The 21,383-nt window shown below is 44.4% G+C and overlaps 1 protein-coding gene across 1 annotated transcript; it reads right to left on the minus strand.

Moving 5' to 3' along the window:
- Positions 1 to 649: 649 nt before the first annotated feature.
- Positions 650 to 21,229, minus strand: LOC121533058 (transmembrane channel-like protein 7). The gene is made up of 15 exons (XM_045217655.1): positions 20,981 to 21,229; positions 17,032 to 17,269; positions 14,792 to 15,006; positions 6,809 to 6,861; positions 6,368 to 6,507; positions 5,805 to 5,952; positions 5,199 to 5,366; positions 4,827 to 4,978; positions 4,612 to 4,681; positions 4,311 to 4,408; positions 3,768 to 3,954; positions 3,509 to 3,641; positions 1,614 to 1,767; positions 1,287 to 1,365; positions 650 to 964 (listed from the first exon to the last, which is right to left on the minus strand). The coding sequence occupies exons 1-15, from the start codon at positions 21,027 to 21,029 to the stop codon at positions 752 to 754; spliced, it is 2,097 nt and encodes a 698-aa protein (XP_045073590.1). The 5' UTR covers positions 21,030 to 21,229; the 3' UTR covers positions 650 to 751.
- Positions 21,230 to 21,383: the final 154 nt, after the last annotated feature.

The following is a 21,383-nucleotide window of genomic DNA, read 5'->3' on the forward strand; positions in this document are numbered from 1 at the left end:
ATAAATTCATTAAAAATCCTACAATGTGATTTTCTGGATTTTTTTTCTCATTTTGTCTGTCATAGTTGACGTGTACCTATGATGAAAATTAAAGGCCTCTCTCATCTTTTTAAGTGGGAGAACTTGCACAATTGGTGGCTGACTAAATACTTTTTTTCCCCACTGTAGGTACAGCCCAAAGCAATAAACCCTGAATGTTAGGGAGTGACAAAAAGCTCAAAGGTCACATCTACTACTACTTTTGTGAGCTAAATATGGAATAGGGTGCCATTTGGCTGTAGTTCCATAGAGTTGGATAGAGGGTGCATTTGGCGCAAAGATAGAGGGTGGGCTCTATTTCTAACTCTATGGGCTGCATAGAGATAGTTCGAGAACACAACATTGTATCTGTCCCAATATGGCGTCTGTGAGAGCATGGGCAGCACCATTGAGGCCATCTCCATTTTCGAAGTAGTTAATTTTCTTCTTCTACTACTTCTATGAGTTGGTAAACAAACTGAAAGGGTGCATACTGCCACCTGGGGTGTGTTGTTTGAACAGGTATAAAGACAGTGTTGGCGATTTACAGCTACCTGCAGTTATGGAATGTTTCCTCACAAGTATAATTATTTGGCGCTGATGACCTGGATGGAATCATGTGATCCTTCCTTAACCCATAGAAAGTTCCACACAGTTGACTACTTCAAAATGATGAAAGTCCTGAATGGCGCTGCCCATGCTAAAACTGAATTTTGGGTAGAGTCCTCTATCTCTATGATGGGCTGTCATCTCCTGTAGGCTGTGCAGAGGGGTCCTTCAGTTGAGTGATATGGCTGTCCTCTCCGATGCCTGCTGAGGGGTCCTTCTTGGTGGTAGGGCTGCCCTCTTTCGTGCCTGAAACAGTGGTGGGGGCCTTGAAGGTTTTCTTCTGGCGTCTGAGTGAGAGAGTGTGCTGCTTCAGCAGAAAATGCTTATCTGAGGTGCACTGGGGGAGCGAGAGATAGAGAGAGAGAGAGAGAGAGAGAGAATGAATGTTTTAAGCCTCAAGATGTATTGCACTATTTGAACTTTCTTACTATGAAGACACAAACCTACCATCAGGTCCTCTGTAGCTCAATTGGTAGAGCATGGCGCTTGTAACGCCAGGGTAGTGGGTTCGATCCCGGGACCACCCATACGTAAACATGTATGCGCACATGACTGTAAGTCGCTTTGGATAAAAGCGTCTGCTAAATGGCATATTATTATTTATTATTATCAGCAGCTGGGTTAGGGTTAACTAATACTGTTATCGGTGGGTAACCTACCATCACCAGCATGTCCTTCAGTCTCTCGATGGCTTTTCCATTTGCTCTCCTCCGCGACTCAAAGGTGGTCAGGACAACACTGGGGAAAAGGGTAACATGATATACGATCTGTAACATTTACATCCATGGCAACAAGAACGTGCTATGTTCTATTTATTATATTTCTATGATCTGTAAGAAACAGAATCTATGAGAGGAGTCAGGTTCTATATCACCTACTGCACATCTGAGCCAGTAGCATTGGGTGGCAGGCTGGTGTGTGTGTGCGTGCATGTGTGTGTACGTGTGTTTATGTGTATGTGTGTGTGTATGATCTATATCACCTACATCTGAGCCAGTATCAGAGGCAGAATGAAGGCCTCTGAGGACAGGTATCTCAGGGTGGACTGGGCCAGTCCTGGCAGACTGTCCACACACACAGCTGTTACATTAAACACTGTAGCGCTGCCCACGAACGGACCACAGCTGGAGGAGGGGGGAACCTTTAAAGAAGACAAGGGGGAAATAGAGGAGAGAACAAGTACAGTGCTTTGCGGATAGGAAGAAACTGTCATGACTCTCCTGGGTGAGGATCAAAGGCCTCAGATCAGCTTGGTAAATAGCTGACAACAACCAGACCCTCTTACCCACAGAATAGGAAGTGGGGCTGGGCTGGTTTTGACACCTTAATTAAGCAGGAGGGGAATATCTCCCTTTCCTCCACAGTATTGGGAAAGACGTGCTTTGTCTCCAGAATACTTTTGCCGCCAAAACTTTTTTGTCCAAAAAAGTGAACATTGGAACAATATTTCTAACATCCGGATGTTTGGAATGGTCAGTGGGGACCTAAAGAATAATCATGTCATATTGCTTTTCATTTTGTGATGTTATTAAAAACTGTATGAGCCAAATACTGTAACTTAGAAAGGAAACACATTCTAGCTGTCAAGTTTCCATCCAATATGATGTTAATACAATATGAAGAACGATGAAACTATTTTTGTTAAGATAGGAATGTGATTTTGGTTTTCTAATGAGATAATAATGGCATTTCATGTCCGTTGCACATTAACTAAGCCACGCCCCGAATGAGGTCAGAAGAGCGTGTCAGTGTGATGGAACCGCCCTTTTCGACCAGAGTGCTTAAAAGGACTTGCTAAGAATTAACATATGCAGACCAGCAGACGTGAAGCCATGGCTACACGTTGAAATGGTTGGAAACTCTGAAACTCAACACGAAGTGAAGAAAAACTCACCAGACCAAAACATTGACAGTCTGCAGCTGTGCATGTAAAGAGATCTAGAACTTTGACTAAAGACACAAGGTGGGACACGCCACTACAAGACCAAAACTAAGAAGATGGACATTGTGACCTCTGGTGGACAATCAGAGCCTTACACCCCGGGTGAGCTCACATAAACAACTTCCCGAGAGGGCTTTGTCCTGACCGAGATAGACGACGAACGAAGGTATTCAACACGTAAATGCATTCATTATTTTCTTATCCCGAACGGGCGGTGGTTCGTGTGCTTGATTAAAGTGAGAATAGTTATAGAATGTATCCACGATAAATATCCCTTTCTCTATCTCTCACCATCCCCACCCCCTTCTCCATCTCTGTGTAATAAGCTGTCATATCTTGTCAGTCCACTAGGGACTTCTGTCTCATGTAAGTGTGTATGTGTATTCTGTGTTATTATTTAGTTAGTTAGTAAATAAATAATTAAATACATTTGTGTAGAACTGAATAATCAGAAAAGGCTGGGGTTCTTGCGGATTCAAGAAGTCTGCGACGTTCAGAATGAGACTGATATGAGGTAATGATTAATAAGTGACTGTTATCGATATATAACATATCTTCTCAGAGTTTAATTCGGGAGATGGTAACTCTATAAACAACTTATTCCATGGTGCCCCAAATTTCTAATGTGGTAATTGTTACATGATTCATTTAATCGGGTTACAATTAAACATAGTTAGTTGATTGAATAAATAACAGTCATCAGATTAACGAAAGTCACGTCACGACAAAACCTTGAGAGGAATCAGATTCAAGGAACCAGAGAAGTAATTTAGGATCTTTTTTTTATTTTATTTCATAATTACTGGTGGAGGGTGATTCTAGTAGAGAGAAACAGGAGTGAAAGAGGAGAGGAGAGAGTAGTGAGGTCTTACTGTTTGAGGGTGATTCTAGTAGAGAGAAACAGTAGTGAAAGAGGAGAGGAGAGAGTAGTGAGGTCTTACTGTTGGAGGTTACTTCCAAGGGTGATGGCTGCCATGATGAGACCCAGTAGTAACATGAAGTGGAACAGAACTGAAGAACTGGAGGCACGGAACATTCTCTGGGCCGGAACACAGCACTGGAGTACTGTCAACTGGGAGGGGGGAGGGGGGAGGGGGGGGAGAGAGAGAGCAAGGCAGAAGGGAGAAATGAAACAGTGAGAGATGATATGCAGTAATATGTTGAGAGAAAGACTTATGTTAACAACAACAACGCTCACCTTCTTAATGTAAAAGATGGCCACCAGTTTGACAATCTCTATGTATGGCAGCAGGGGACAATAGAACAGTCCTACCCAGGTGACCGTCTGACTGTACACCAGGTCTAGAACATTGAACGGGATCAGGAAATGTTGTTTCCCCGACAACCGCGCCAACCAAGACGATGGGTACCTTTCCACCAACCACCTGTGAGGAGGGATGGAGGGACAATAAGATGAAGGATACTGTTAGAAAACATCCAAAACACATATCCTTTCTTCCTCCCTTACATAGTTAAAATATTGTAGCAACCCAACACCTGGCAACCTTGTCAAGAAGTCTGGATATCTTCATGTGACAGCTAAGTTGTTGAGTTGACAGTTGCTGGACCCGGCTTCAAGTCCCAGTCGGGGCAACCCACAAAATTCACTACAGTATGAACTGATCTGAGATGATTGGACAGGTGAAAGCGAGGGTTCCACAAGCCTACAAGTGCTCTGTTCCATTGGGCCAAATAAGTTGTCATCAGAAATATTCCTTCAGAAAGCAGAACATAAACTTACTTTCTAGGATAGTCGATGAAGAAGGTGTTGCAGAAACAGGCCAGGAAATCGAACACAGAGAGCTTGTACATCTCTTTACCAAACTGATTCTCCCAACACTGAGGACACACAGAGTATTACGTCCATTTACTGTATATGAAGTCCATTTAGTGCCAAAGGTCTGTCAATGTGTCAATATGATCTGTAGTTGTCAACAACAAATGTATGCACACATGACTGTAAGTCGCTTTGGATAAAAGCGTCTGCTAAATTGCATATTATTATTATTATATTATTACAATGGTTAGTCGTTATGACTCACTTCCTGTTGGCTGTTTTTGAAGAGGAAGAAGAGATACATCCCCAGACTGGCCAACTTCAGGAAGATACTCCTGGGAGCAGGAAGAGGAAGAGGAAGAGGAGGAAGAGGAAGAATTAAGATGATGAAGAGAGAACTTCAGTGATTATCAATATTTATGTATTGATGATGATGATGATATTGGTGTACCAATAAAGATGGGACATTTCTGCTCCTACCTGACGAGGGTAGCATTGACCTGGGTGGTGAGGGAGTAATCCTCGAAGGAAGCGATATGGCGGAAGACGTGAGGCAGGAAGAAGTTGACCAGGGTGATGACGATGGGAGGAAGGTAATGGAGAAGCACCCTGATGATCAAATAGTCTCCACTCTGAGAGAGGGGAGAGAGACGGGGAGGGGGAGGGAAGTTGAGCAGGAGGGAGGGAGAGGGGGAGAGAGATGGGGAGGGGGAGGGAGGGAGATGGGGAGGGGGAGGGAGAGTGGGAGAGAAGGAAAAAGGATGCCAAAATAATGAACATGATAAATTGACTAACTAACTAAATCAATAACTAACTAATACATGCACACGCACACACACATACTGTTCTCACCCTCTCAGCCTGTGAGGCCATGGTGGCATAGTAGATGAGACAGAAAGCTCCGCCCAGTAGAACCAGGACCAGGAAGTGAAGCAGCCCTCGCAGGGAGTAGAGGTGTGCCCACTGACCCAACGTCCTCCTGGCCTCGCGCTGCTGGAACCTTTCCTCTTCTAGGTACAACTGCGAGGAGAGGGGGGAGGGGAAGAAGGAGAGGGAGGGGGAAAGGAGGGGGAGGGGGAGAGGGAGAGGAGAGTAGAGAGAGAGGAGAGGGGGGAAATGGAGAGGGAGGGAAGAGGAGAGGCAGACGAGAGGAGAGGGGGGAGGGGAGAGGGAAAGGAGGAGGAGGGAGCGGCAGAGGAGATGGAGGGGGGAGGGAGAGGGAGAGGAGAGAAAGAAATAGAACAGAAAGGTGAACAAGTGTCAAATATAAAGGTAAAGAAGGAGAGAGAATGAAGAGGAAGAACCTTTGTAGGTGTTGGAAGTTAAAGAGTTGCCAGTCCACAGAGATAGAGGAACGGCTGCAGAACAATCATAAAGGAGAGAGAGAGAGAGAGACAGAGAGAGAGAAAGAGAGTGAGAGAGAGAGTTGAAAAGGGCAGGCAGACTATCACCCCGAACCTTCAGTTCGTTCCTGATGAAGCTGAGTTTGTGGGCGGCGGCCTCGGGATCATGGATACAGAAGTCCCACCCACAGAACACCTTGTAGCTCATGTGGATGTTGTAGTGGTTGCCTAGCAACCACGTGTGCTTGTAGCCTACAACCGTCCTGTTTAAAAGAAAATGTTAAAAAAGCCACTATTGTGTCCTCCCTGTGGACACATCTTTAACAGCGTATCCTTGTGTGCGTCCCAATAATCTCTCCTTCCCCCTGAAGTGTGCACTCGTTCACTGCTCCCTACAAATGTAAAAGCATTGAATTAGAATAGGCGTGTGTGTGTGTGTCCTCACAAGGATAGTAAAACAAGGAACATTCGGACAAGTCGGTACATTTTGCCGGTCCCCACAAGGAACAAAGCTATTTTAGGCTTAGGGGTTAGGTTTAGGGTTACGGGTTTATGGTTAAGGTTAGGTTAAGGATTAGGTTAGGAGTTTGGGGTTAGGGAAAATAGGATTTTGAATGGCAATCAATTGTTTGTTCCCCACAAGGATAGTGAAACAACATGTGTGTGTGTGTGTCTGACCTGTGGACCACCATGACCAGACTGAGGATGAGGACGGTGAGGGTTCCGAGGAGGAAGAGGAGGGGCGTGTTCAGACACTGCAGGTCCAGAGAACTACATGCATAGAACCCATAGAACACTGGAGAACGTTCTAGAAAACCCTGGAGGTGGGAGGGAGGGAGGGAAGGAAGGAGGGAGAGGAGAGAGGGAGAAGGAGGGTTAAATCACATACACTGTACACCACAGGAGGTTGGTGACACCTTAATTGGGGAGGACGGGCTCGTGGTAATGGCTGGAGCGGAATTGGTGGAATGGTATCAAATACATCAAACACATGGTTTGATGCCATTCCATTCGCTTTGTTCCAGCCAATATCATGACCCGTCCTCCCCTCAGCAGCCTCCACTGCTGTACACAAATACACACACACACGTACACACACACACACAGACACACACTTACCGAACCAACGAAGAAGTCCAAAACCGAGTCATTGCCCTCAAACCTCAGTAGTCCTGCAACCACATCACAGAGCTACTGTCAACTAAATATATTACATTTTGCCACGACAATGCATAAATCTGGCACATGACAGGAATGTATTCCCCACCAGGGACGGCCTGTTCAATAGGGCGATATGGGCGACGCACTGCCAAACGGGAAAAGGAAGGGATTTTTTTCCTAATCAATTATATCACGGCAACAGTAGTTATCAGTGTTGTAATCTATACGTCTGATCTGCCACAGTGCCACACTGCCACTAAATGTCGAATCAGGCTAAAGTCGTGCTTCAAATGGCTCCACCCCCTTTTGGGGCGATTTCAGTCAGATTGAAAATCGCCCAGAACTTCTGTCATAGACTCCCATGTAAAATCTATTTTTTTCAAATTTCAGAGCCTTCAATACAATCTCAATGGGTGTCTGTGGGCTTGCACTTACGCGCTTTCGTCACATGAACGTAACTAAGAAAAGAGAGGGTAGCAGCGTCAATCAATTCACTACTACTATCAACATGGCTAGGCTTCAGTGCAACTCGGTTGTGTCTTTGAAAGAATTTCCTTTTTGTCGGCGAACAAATGAAGATAAATTGGCAACGAAACAATTAGGACCTCCCAGACCAAATTTAATAATTCAACAGGTTTCTACTAAAGGGGGGAAGTCCTACACCCGAGGATTTTCCAAAAATTGGTATGAACGAAAAACCTGGCTAGCAGGCTGCGATGTAGCTAATGCAGTTTTCTGCTACCCCTGCTTACTCATTCACCCTGAAGGCGGCACGGCAGACAGCACCGCTTGGACAGCGACTGGTGTAACCGACATGCACCATCTTTCAGAAAAGATTAAGAAACATGAGCTGTCAAAGACCCACATGGATAGCTGTTTGAGAATTTCTGCTTTGGGGAGAGTGAATATTGCCACTCAACTGGATGAGGGATACAGGCTAGCTGTCCGCCGCCACAACGATGAGGTTAGCAAGAACCGCCATATCCTCAGCCGGCTAATCCAGTGTGTGAAGTTTTGCGGCGTGTTTGAGTTAGCTTTGCGAGGCAAAGATGAAACTGAGGGCTCCACCAACCCTGGTATTTTTCTTGGACTTGTCAACTTTGTGGCACAATTAGATGAGGTGTTTGATGACCATCTTAAAAATGCTAAAGTTTTCAAGGGCACATCAAAGACCATTCAAAACGAGCTACTGGAGTGTATGCTAGCGGTCACGAGGGAACATATTGTGGAGGAGGTGAAGTCTGCGAACTTCGTAGCTATCCAAGCTGACGAGACCACGGACGTTTCTACACAGACACAGTTGGTGCTTGTGCTGAGGTACATAGATAGCAAGCACAAAGTGCAGGAGCGATTTTTGAGTTCCTTCCCATCTCGGAATCAACCTCAGTCTCAATCGCCAGTGTACTTTTGGAGAGACTGAACGGTCTTTTTGCCGATGACGAGAAAGTCAAACTCATTGCGCAAGCTTACGATGGAGCCAGTGTGATGAGGGGAGAGAAGGCTGGTGTGCAGAAAAAGGTGCGTGAGCATTTCAAGAATGCCCATTACGTGCATTCAGTGGCGGCTCCTGAAAAAAATTCTCAGGGGGGCAATTTTTCTGATGATTTAGGTGACCTACACACATTTTTAAAAGATATGTCCAGCAACAACATGAAGACAGGGGCAGCATATAAGTCAATACCAGAAGCATTTATTGACTGATCTCAAAAGTGTTGGCTTACAAAATCAAAATAAGTTATCACAGTAAAAATAATCAAGGGTGTTCTTTCACATTCCTCAACACTGCATAAACAATATGCATTTCCATAAACAAATGAAATATCAGCTGAAAATACAGCATCTTGGTATTTGTTCAGATTGCAGGATCAACAAGAGCTTTTACCACATTTTTGCCTCATGGTTGAATTGGAAATATGTGCACCTGAGCATAATTCACAACAAGCAAGCAGGAGCTTTTGATAGAGGCTACTGAAAACATTGATGCAAGTTATTGGTAATAAGACATTTTTATAGACTTCCATATTCTGCCCTCTTGTATAGATTTGTGAAAATGAACAGTGATAGACATTTTGCTTGAAAACAGAATTTGAAAGTAATTTCTAGAAAAGGTAAACACAGCTATCTGTATGGCTTTGTAAAAATGAACAACCATATTCTGGCCAATTGTATAGATTTGTAAATATGAACAACCATATTCTGGCCAATTGTATAGATTTGTAAAAATGAACATGAACAGATTTTTTTTGTTTTACTTTTTTTTAAATGAAAAATAACTATTTTAAACAACATCAACTGTGAACTGATTTGGGCGTGTGTGTGTTAAAGAGACAGGGAGGGAGGGACAAAGAGAGAGAGGCTACATTACTTGTACTGAAACTGTTCTCTTCTCTGTTTCAATACAGCAAAGCGTTCAATGACTTTCTCATTGAACTCAGGCATGCTGAGGACTAGTTCCCTCTCCATGGAAAGCATGGCCAGTGCATTCAGACGTTCCTGGCCCATTGAATTTCGCAGGAATGTCTTAACTTCGTGTCAAAGTTGAGAAACATCTCTCAGCTTCAGCTGTTGTCATGGGAGTAGTTATGAGGATGTTCAACAGAGTCACAGTCTCAGAGAACGTCTCCTGGAGGTTGTAGCTCATGAGAACCTGGTACAGTGCCAGTGCACCACAGCCTCCCTTGAATTCAGGATTCTCATAGATCAGAGATAGTTCTGTCTTGAGCTTTGCCTTGCTCAGCATGGGGTATGCATTCACAGTGGCATTCAGAGCCTCATCAGGGAAATGAATGGCAGTACCTTTCAAACATGTCTGCTTGCAGTAAGGTAGCACTCACAAGGTGGCCAGAGAAAGAGAACCTTTCTTTGATGTGATCCAGGATGGTGTTGCAGACCTCTTCAGACAGCCTCTGCTTCTCCTCTTCTCTCAAAGCTGTTCTGGGTCTTTTGGCTCCTGTTGCTTCTTGCAGCTGCTGTTGAGAGGAGTCCCTGAAGGCAAACAGACCAATGTGTTTGTTGGCTTTGTACAGTATTGTTGTCTATGTGATGCACAGGTATATGCAATGTATCCATGATGTATAGTACAAATACTTCAGTTCCACTTAAAATGGGCAGGGATGCATAAAGTCTTTAGTGTTTAAGTTAGCCTTTGTGTCTCACATAGCCTGGATGTTCAGCACAGTATACAGTGGTGCTCATAAGCTTATGATCCCATGCTAAAGTTGACTAAAAGAGGAATAAAAAGAAAAGAAAATTGGTGTCCATAAAGGTTGGATTTTCCAACTTTTTAATTAAGTCATTAAGATAAATTTCCAAAAGATTATTTTTTTATTTTTTTATTCCTCTTTTTAGTCAACTTTAGAATGTGTTCATACACTTATGAGCACCACTGCACAGTACACATAGTATATAAAATAAAATAGATTACACCACTGGCCATATATAATGAGAATAATGTAATTTCAAACACAAATGCAGTCTCCTTTCATGCATACATTTTCAAATAAAGCTCTGCTTTGAGAAAGATCGAATGATATTGTTTAATCTTACCTTATGGCCTGCACACTGCTTGTGAAGCTGTCGAGGGCACTTTTGATAAAGACAGCATCGATGTCCTTCTTCTGTAGCTTCTGGTACAGAATGTCGACGTGGGGCATGATTTTGTGAAAAAGCCGCAGGAAAAAAATAAAATCTTCATCATGCAGCATCCTCACGTAGCCAGATGCCTCTCTCACTGTGCCCTGGTCAAATGAACCCAATGAACCCGTCCGGATGGCTTCAAAACATTCTATTAGGTCGTCTCGATTCTCGTAGACAGTGTTCACGACTCTGCTGTTGAAGTTCCACCGTGTGGATGAAGGTCTGGGCAGTCTTCGTGCAACAGTCTGGTCAAGAATGCTGATGCGTTTGGGTGACCGGGAAAAAAAGTTGTAATCCCGCTCAGATCGGAAAAGAAAATGTTCACTTTTTTGATGCGAGGAAGTAGCTTGCTGCATGATCAAATTCAGCTGATGCGCATAGCAATGCACGTAATGGGCATTCTTGAAATGCTCACGCACCTTTTTCTGCACACCAGCCTTCTCTCCCCTCATCACACTGGCTCCATCGTAAGCTTGCGCAATGAGTTTGACTTTTCGTCATCGGCAAAAAGACCGTTCAGTCTCTCCAAAAGTACACTGGCGATTGAGACTGAGGTTGATTCCCGAGATGGGAAGGAACTCAAAAAATCGCTCCTGCACTTTGTGCTTGCTATCTATGTACCTCAGCACAAGCACCAACTGTGTCTGTGTAGAAACGTCCGTGGTCTCGTCAGCTTGGATAGCTACGGAAGTTCGCAGACTTCACCTCCTCCACAATATGTTCCCTCGTGACCGCTAGCATACACTCCAGTAGCTCGTTTTGAATGGTCTTTGATGTGCCCTTGAAAACTTTAGCATTTTTAAGATGGTCATCAAACACCTCATCTAATTGTGCCACAAAGTTGACAAGTCCAAGAAAAATACCAGGGTTGGTGGAGCCCTCAGTTTCATCTTTGCCTCGGCAGCTAACTCAAACACGCCAGCAAACTTCACACACTGGATTAGCCGGCTGAGGATATGGCGGTTCTTGCTAACCTCATCGTTGTGGCGGCGGACAGCTAGCCTGTATCCCTCATCCAGTTGAGTGGCAATATTCACTCTCCCCAAAGCAGAAATTCTCAAACAGCTATCCATGTGGGTCTTTGACAGCTCATGTTTCTTAATCTTTTCTGAAAGATGGTGCATGTCGGTTACACCAGTCGCTGTCCAAGCGGTGCTGTCTGCCGTGCCGCCTTCAGGGTGAATGAGTAAGCAGGGGTAGCAGAAAACTGCATTAGCTACATCGCAGCCTGCTAGCCAGGTTTTCGTTCATACCAATTTTTTGGAAAATCCTCGGGTGTAGGACTTCCCCCTTTAGTAGAAACCTGTTGAATTATTAAATTTGGTCTGGGAGGTCCTAATTGTTTCGTTGCCAATTTATCTTCATTTGTTCGACGACAAAAAGGAAATTCTTTCAAAGACACAACCGAGTTGCACTGAAGGCTAGCCATGTTGATAGTAGTAGTGAATTGATTGACGCTGCTACCCTCTCTTTTCTTAGTTACGTTCATGTGACGAAGCGCGTAAGTGCAAGCCCACAGACACCCATTGAGATTGTATTGAAGGCTCTGAAATTTGAAAAAATAGATTTTACATGGGAGTCTATGACAGAAGTTCTGGGCGATTTTCAATCTGACTGAAATCGCCCCAAAGGGGTGGAGCCATTTGAAGCACGACTTTAGCCTGATTCGACATTTAGTGGCAGTGTGTGGCACTGTGGCAGATCAGACGTATAGATTACAACACTGATAACTACTGTTGCCGTGATATAATTGATTAGGGAAAAAAATCCCTTCCTTTTCCCGTTTGGCAGTGCGTCGCCCATATCGCCCTATTGAACAGGCCGTCCCTGCGTGCATTGCTATGCGCATCAGCTGAATTTGATCATGCAGCAAGCTACTTCTCGCATCAAAAAAGTGAACATTTTCTTTTCCGATCTGAGCGGGATTACAACTTTTTTTTCCCGGTCACCCAAACGCACCAGCATTCTTGACCAGACTGTTGCACGAAGACTGCCCAGACCTTCATCCACACGGTGGAACTTCAACAGCAGAGTCGTGAACACTGTCTACGAGAATCGAGACGACCTAATAGAATGTTTTGAAGCCATCCGGACGGGTTCATTGGGTTCATTTGACCAGGGCACAGTGAGAGAGGCATCTGGCTACGTGAGGATGCTGCATGATGAAGATTTTATTTTTTTCCTGCGGCTTTTTCACAAAATCATGCCCCACGTCGACATTCTGTACCAGAAGCTACAGAAGAAGGACATCGATGCTGTCTTTATCAAAAGTGCCCTCGACAGCTTCACAAGCAGTGTGCAGGCCATAAGGTAAGATTAAACAATATCATTCGATCTTTCTCAAAGCAGAGCTTTATTTGAAAATGTATGCATGAAAGGAGACTGCATTTGTGTTTGAAATTACATTATTCTCATTATATATGGCCAGTGGTGTAATCTATTTTATTTTATATACTATGTGTACTGTGCAGTGGTGCTCATAAGTGTATGAACACATTCTAAAGTTGACTAAAAAGAGGAATAAAAAAATAAAAAAATAATCTTTTGGAAATTTATCTTAATGACTTAATTAAAAAAGTTGGAAAATCCAACCTTTATGGACACCAATTTTCTTTTCTTTTTTATTCCTCTTTTTAGTCAACTTTAGCATGGGATCATAAGCTTATGAGCACCACTGTATACTGTGCTGAACATCCAGGCTATGTGAGACACAAAGGCTAACTTAAACACTAAAGACTTTATGCATCCCTGCCCATTTTAAGTGGAACTGAAGTATTTGTACTATACATCATGGATACATTGCATATACCTGTGCATCACATAGACAACAATACTGTACAAAGCCAACAAACACATTGGTCTGTTTGCCTTCAGGGACTCCTCTCAACAGCAGCTGCAAGAAGCAACAGGAGCCAAAAGACCCAGAACAGCTTTGAGAGAAGAGGAGAAGCAGAGGCTGTCTGAAGAGGTCTGCAACACCATCCTGGATCACATCAAAGAAAGGTTCTCTTTCTCTGGCCACCTTGTGAGTGCTACCTTACTGCAAGCAGACATGTTTGAAAGGTACTGCCATTCATTTCCTGATGAGGCTCTGAATGCCACTGTGAATGCATACCCCATGCTGAGCAAGGCAAAGCTCAAGACAGAACTATCTCTGATCTATGAGAATCCTGAATTCAAGGGAGGCTGTGGTGCACTGGCACTGTACCAGGTTCTCATGAGCTACAACCTCCAGGAGACGTTCTCTGAGACTGTGACTCTGTTGAACATCCTCATAACTACTCCCATGACAACAGCTGAAGCTGAGAGATGTTTCTCAACTTTGACACGAGTTAAGACATTCCTGCGAAATTCAATGGGCCAGGAACGTCTGAATGCACTGGCCATGCTTTCCATGGAGAGGGAACTAGTCCTCAGCATGCCTGAGTTCAATGAGAAAGTCATTGAACGCTTTGCTGTATTGAAACAGAGAAGAGAACAGTTTCAGTACAAGTAATGTAGCCTCTCTCTCTCTTTGTCCCTCCCTCCCTGTCTCTTTAACACACACACGCCCAAATCAGTTCACAGTTGATGTTGTTTAAAATAGTTATTTTTCATTTAAAAAAAAGTAAAACAAAAAAAATTTTTTACAAATCTATACAATTGGCCAGAATATGGTTGTTCATATTTACAAATCTATACAATTGGCCAGAATATGGTTGTTCATTTTTACAAAGCCATACAGATAGCTGTGTTTACCTTTTCTAGAAATTACTTTCAAATTCTGTTTTCAAGCAAAATGTCTATCACTGTTCATTTTCACAAATCTATACAAGAGGGCAGAATATGGAAGTCTATAAAAATGTCTTATTACCAATAACTTGCATCAATGTTTTCAGTAGCCTCTATCAAAAGCTCCTGCTTGCTTGTTGTGAATTATGCTCAGGTGCACATATTTCCAATTCAACCATGAGGCAAAAAATGTGGTAAAAGCTCTTGTTGATCCTGCAATCTGAACAAATACCAAGATGCTGTATTTTCAGCTGATATTTCATTTGTTTATGGAAATGCATATTGTTTATGCAGTGTTGAGGAATGTGAAAGAACACCCTTGATTATTTTTACTGTGATAACTTATTTTGATTTTGTAAGCCAACACTTTTGAGATCAGTCAATAAATGCTTCTGGTATTGACTTATATGCTGCCCCTGTCTTCATGTTGTTGCTGGACATATCTTTTTAAAAATGTGTGTAGGTCACCTAAATCATCAGAAAAATTGCCCCCCCTGAGAATTTTTTCAGGAGCCGCCACTGTTCCCCACACACCTCTGTCACCATCGCTGTCATAGACTGCTGTTGGTGTGAGTATGGTCCCTCCTATGACCAGACACTGGAGCAGGTTCAGGTAAACCAGATATCTCAGGAACACAAAATAAGCCTTCACACCTACACCAAATCTACCTGGAGGGGGAGGAGAGAGAGACAGGTGGTGGTGGTGGTGGTGCAGGGCCACGTTCAGTTGCCAAACGCTGTCCAACGTTGCATGTTAGTTCTACGTAACATATTTCTGTCTGAAAACTCCAAAATGTTGCGCCATGATGATGAAGCCTCAGTATTTACATGCCTTAAAGTAACTGTCCAGTGTTTCCACATGTATTAATTAATTAATATTATTATTTTCTCCAATGTATGCTTTGGTCACAAATTTTCTACATTGTATAATAATAGTGAAGACATCAAAACTATGAAATAACACATATTGAATCCTGTAGTAACCAAAAAAGTGTTAAACAAATCAAAATATATTTTATATTTGAGATTCTTTAAATAGCCACCCTTTGCCTTGATGACTGCTTTGCACACTCTTTGCATTCTCTCAACCAGCTTCATGAGGTAGTCACTTGGAATGCATTTCAATTAACAGGTGTGCCTTCTTAAAAGTTAATTTGTGGAATTTCTTTCCTTCTTAATGCGTTTGAGCCAATTAGTTGTGTTGTGACAAGGTAGGGGGTTATACAGAAGATAGCCCTATTTGGTAAAAGACCAAGTCCATATTATGTCAAGAACAGCTCAAATAAACAAAGTGAAACGACAGTCCATCATTACTTTAAGACATGAAGGTCAGTCAATACGGAACATTTCAAGAACTTTCAATGTTTCTTCAAGTTAGTTGCAAAAACCATCAAGCGCTATGATGAAACTGGCTCTCATGAGGACCTCCACAGGAATGGAAGACCCAGAGTTACCTCTACTGCAGAGGATAAATTCATTAGAGTTACCAGCCCAAATAAATGCTTCACAAGAGTTCAAGTCACAGACACATCTCAACATCAACTGTTCAGAGGGGACTGTGTGAATCAGGCCTTCATGGTCGAATTGCTGCTAAGAAACAACTACTAAAGGACACCAATAAGAAGAAGAGACCTGCTTTTGCCAAGAAACACGAGCAATGGACTTTAGACCTGTGGAAATGTGTCCTTTGGTCTGGAGTCCAAATTTGAGATTTTTGGTTCCAACCGGCGTGTCATTGTGAGACGCATTGTGGGTGAACGGATTATTTCTGCATGTGTAGTTCCCACCGTAAAGCATGGAGGAGGAGGTGTTATTGTGTGGGTGTGCTTTGCTGGTGACACTGTAGGTGATTTATTTAGAATTGACACTTAACCAGCATGGCTACCACAGCATTCTGCAGCGATACGCCATCCCATCTGATTTGGGCTTAGTGGGACTATCATTTGTTTTTCAACAGGACAATGACCCAACACACCTCCAGTCTGTGTAAGGGCTATTTTACCAAGAAGGAGAGTGATGGAGTGCTGCATCAGGTGACTGGCCTCCACAATCCCCCTACCTCAACCTAATTGAGATGGTTTGGGATGAGTCGGACGGCAGAGTGAAGGAAAAGCAGCCAACAAGTGCTCAGCATATGTGGGAACTCCTTCAAGACTGTTGGAAAAGCATTCCAGGTGAAGCTGGTTGAGAGAATGCCAAGAGTGTGCAAAGCTGTCATCAAGGCAAAGGGTGTCTATTCGAAGAATCTCAAATATAAAATATATTTTGATTTGTTTAACACTTTTTTGGTTACTACATGATACCATATGTGTTATTTCATAGTTTTGATGTCTTCACTATTATTCTACAATGTAGAAAATAGTAAAAAATTAAGAAAAACCCTGGAATGAGTAGGTGTGTCCAAAGTTTTGACTGGTACTGTATATATATATATATATATATATATATATATATATATATATATGACACATCTCTTTACCAGCAAGTCTTTTAAAAAATCTTATATCTTGTATAATTTTACAGCTGCGTCACACATCCATATCCACACACACCCGACTCTCTCACTCTACCTGCTATGATAACATAAACACTGAAACAGAGAATGGTAAAGCAACTTGCAACACTGCCTCCATGACCCTTGTCTTATTCTAGAAACAGTTTGGTGAATATTTGCACGTGTGTGCGACACCTGTGTGTGTTTATGTGTGTGTGTGTGTGTGAGTGTGTGTGTGTACGTTCATGTGATCTCTCCACACAACCTCTCTATCACTCACCTTGCCTCTCTCTTCCTCTGCATACAGACCGGCAGGCTCCTGATCGGCTGGGTAGGGGCCCTGTCCCTGGCTCCTCCTGCCTGGCCAGGGTGCATCTCTACTGGGTGCGATGTCTCCGTGGTCCCCCTGTCCTGGTGGTGGTGGGTCCGTCGGGCCAGAGAGCTGGGGAGCTGGTCAAAGATCTCAGTCTGGTAGTAGACACGCGACTCGTCTGTCACAGTGGAGCTACAGCTCTCCTCTATTGGGGGGAATGGAGAGAGGGATGGATAGAGTGAGATGGAATGAGCCGGGAGGGGCCTGCCGAGTGGCGCAGCAGTCTAAGGCACTGCATTGCAGTGCTAGAGGCTTCACTACAGACCTGGGTTCGACCGGGAGACCCATGAGGTGGCGCACAATTGGCCCAGCGTCGTCCGGGTTATTGGAGGGTTTGGCCAGCCGGGATGCCCTCCCCAGCATTATTGTAGCCATCTGCTGCAGCCTGTCAACTATGCCTCTGCCTATCCCTGTTCTCTCCTCTCCGCACAGGCTACACAAACGCCTCACTCCCGCGTGGCTGCTGCCTCTCTAACCTGGTGGTCCCTGCACGCACGACCCACGTGGAGTTCCAGGTCTCAGGCAGCCTCTGGAACTGCCGTTCTGCTGCCAACAAGGCAGACTTCATCCCAGCCTATGCTACCCTCCAGTCCCTCGACTTCTTGGCGCTGACGGAAACATGGATTACCACTGAAAACACTGCTACTCCTGCTGCTCTCTCCTCGTCTGACCATGTGTTCTCGCATACCCCGAGAGCATCTGGTCAGCGGGGTGGTGGCACAGGAATCCTCATCTCTCCCAAGTGGACATTCTCAATTTTTCCCCTGATCCATCTGTCTATCTCCTCATTTGAATTCCATGCTGTCACAGTCACTAGCCCATTTAAGCTTAATATCCTTGTCATCTATCGCCCTCCTCCCAGAGTGCGAAGAGCCTTGGCGTGACCCTGGACAACACCCTGTCGTTCTCCGCTAACATCAAGGCGGTGACCCGATCCTGTAGGTTCATGCTCTACAACATTCGGAGAGTACGACCCTGCCTTACACAGGAAGCGGCACAGGTCCTAATCCAGGCACTTGTCATCTCCCGTCTGGATTACTGCAACTCGCTGTTGGCTGGGCTCCCTGCCTGTGCCATTAAACCCCTACAACTCATCCAGAATGCCGCAGCCCGTCTGGTGTTCAACCTTCCCAAGTTCTCTCACGTCACCCCGCTCCTCCGCACACTCCACTGGCTTCCAGTTGAAGCTCGCATCTGCTACAAGACCATGGTGCTTGCCTACGGAGCTGTGAGGGGAACGGCACCTCCGTACCTTCAGGCTCTGATCAGTCCCTACACCCAAACGAGGGCACTGCGTTCATCCACCTCTGGCCTGCTGGCTCCCCTACCTCTGCGGAAGCATAGTTCCCGCTCAGCCCAGTCAAAACTGTTCGCTGCTCTGGCACCCCAATGGTGGAACAAGCTCCCTCACGACGCCAGGACAGCGGAGTCACTCACCACCTTCCGGAGACATTTGAAACCCCACCTCTTTAAGGAATACCTGGGATAGGATAAAGTAATCCTTCTACCCCCCCTTTACTCCAACCCACCCCCCAAAAATAATAATAATAATAATAACAACAACAACAAAACACTTAAAAAAAAACGTTGTAAAGTGGTTAACCCACTGGCTATAAGGTGAATGCACCTATTTGTCTGCTAAATGACGTAAATGTAAATGTAAATGTAATGTCCTTGTCCCATTGCGCTCTAGCGACTCCTTGTGGTGGGCCGGGTGCTTGCACGCTGACTCGTGTCGCCAGTTATACGGTGTGTTTCCACCGACACATTGGTGCGGCTGGCTTCCGGGTTCATCAATGAGCGTTCATCAATGAGCTTGACGCCTTGATAAGTTCCTTTCCTGAGGATGGCTCACCCCTCACAGTTCTGGGGGATTTCAACCTCCCTACGTCTACATTTGACTCATTTCTCTCTGCCTCCTTCTTTCCACTCCTCTCCTCTTTTGACCTCACCCTCTCACCGTCCCCCTACTCACAAGGCAGGCAATACGCTTGACCTCATCTTTACTAGATGCTGTTCTTCTACTAATCTCACTGCAACTCCCCTCCAAGTCTCCGACCACTACTTTGTATCCTTTTCTCTCTCCCTCTCCTCCAACACTACTCACTCTGCCCCTACACAGATGGTAATGCGCCGTCGCAACCTTCGCTCTCTCTCTCCCGCTACTCTCTCCTCTTCCATCCTATCATCTCTTCCCTCTGCTCAATCCTTCTCCCTCCAATCTCCTGATTCTGCCTCCTCAACCCTCCTCTCCTCCCTTTCTGCATCCTTTGACTCTCTATGTCCCCTATCCTCCCGGCCGGCTCGGTCCTCCCCCTCCAGCTCCGTGGCTTGATGACTCATTGCGAGCTCACAGAACAGAGCTCCGGGCAGCTGAGCGGAAATGGAAGAAAACTAGACTTCCTGCAGACCTGGCATCTTTTCACTCCCTCCTCTCTACATTTTCTTCATCTGTTTCTGCTGCTAAGGCCACTTTCTACCACTCTAAATTCCAAGCATCCGCCTCTAACCCTAGCTCTTTGCCACATTCTCCTCCCTGCTGAATCCCCCCCCTCCTCCCTCTCTGTGGATGACTTCGTCAACCATTTTGAAAAGAAGGTTGACGACATCCGATCCTCGTTTGTTAAGTCAAATGACACTGCTGGTCCTGCTCACACTGCCCTACCCTATGCTTGGACTTCTTTCTCCCCTCTCTCCAGATAAAATCTTGCGACTTGTGACGGCAGGCCGCCCAACAACCTGCCCGCTTGACCCTATCCCCTCCTCTCTGAAGAGAGTGAGAGAGGGGGATGGAGAGGTAGAGAGAGAGGGGGATGGATAGAGTGAGAAGGGAGGAGAGCATCTATGAAGGGAAAAACAACACATTACTGCACCTATCCAGTGTATCCCACGATCAATCAATGGGAAATATGATTATACTCTTAGGTAAAGTATTTACTTTTAGGGCAATCTCTGTAGAAATGGTCCAAATAGAGAAGTTAAAGACCCTGAGTTTTTCCCCACAAAAGTGCATTATTACAGACAGAAATACTCCTCAGCACATTTCCGTGATCTTTTATTTCAGCTCATGAAACATGGGACCAACACTTTACGTGTTGCATTTATATTTTTGTTCAGTATATATTATATAACTGTATGTATTGAATTATAACTATAACTGATTCAAGTATATTTAGCCAGATCCTAATTGGTATGTCAAATTTTATGTTCCTTTTGATGGCATAGAAGGCCCTTCTTGCCTTCTCTCTCTCTCTCTCTCTCTCTCTCTCTCTCTCTCTCTCTCTCTCTCTCTCTCTCTCTCTAAATTCAATTCAATTCAATTTCAATTCAAGCTGCTTTTCTCTCTCTCTCTCTCTCTCTCTCTCTCTCTCTCTCTCTCTCTCTCTCTCTCTCTCTCTCTCTCTCTCTCTCTGTCTCTCTGTCTCTCTGTCTCTCTCTCTCTCTCTGTCTCTCTGTCTCTCTCTCGCTCGCTCGCTCTCTCTCTCTCTCTCTCTCTGTCTCTCTCTCTCTCTCTCTCTCTCTCTCTCTCTCTCTCTCGGTCTCTCTCTCTCTCACTAACACACACACACAAACAAACACATCTCTGAAAACTGAAAGTTTAAAGCTGCATATTCAGCTGTTGATTATAACAAACAAACCGTTCCACTGTAGATGTTTATTATAAATTCAAATTCAAATGACATAAAATACATATATCAGTGGCTTGACTGTCACAATATATTTTTAATGAAGTCTTCATACAACTGAAATTAAAAAGCTAAATAGTTAGTTCTACCAACTGAGGTGGTGTGTTATAACACATAGAAGATGGAAGAGGCCCACACACACACACACACACACACAGAAACACGTTTACCTGATACGAGCCTCATGATGCCGACGCTGTTGCATTCTTTGTCCTCCATGTTTCTTCTAGGTCTTCCAGGTAACTACTGTTTCCGCTTCCTGATCTTACATACACATGCTCGCACACACACACTCATATGTGCACATGCTGTACAGTCACTAAATGCTGTACACACATTTAATCACAACTCTCCTCAAACACACATTCACACACTCCCCATCCAATATCAGCTTCGCATCAGCCTCTCTCTCTCTCTCTCTCTCTCTCTCTCTCTCTCTCTCTCTCTCTCTCTCTCTCTCTCTCTCTCTCTCTCTCTCGCTCTCTCTCTCTCTCTCTCTCTCTCTCTCCCCTCTACCTTAGATACATCATTCTCCCCTATAAGCTGCAGCTTTTGTCGACAGGTTTCAGGAAA

This window comes from Coregonus clupeaformis, unplaced genomic scaffold (assembly GCF_020615455.1).
Source record: "Coregonus clupeaformis isolate EN_2021a unplaced genomic scaffold, ASM2061545v1 scaf1166, whole genome shotgun sequence".
Taxonomy (NCBI): Eukaryota; Metazoa; Chordata; class Actinopteri; order Salmoniformes; family Salmonidae; genus Coregonus; species Coregonus clupeaformis.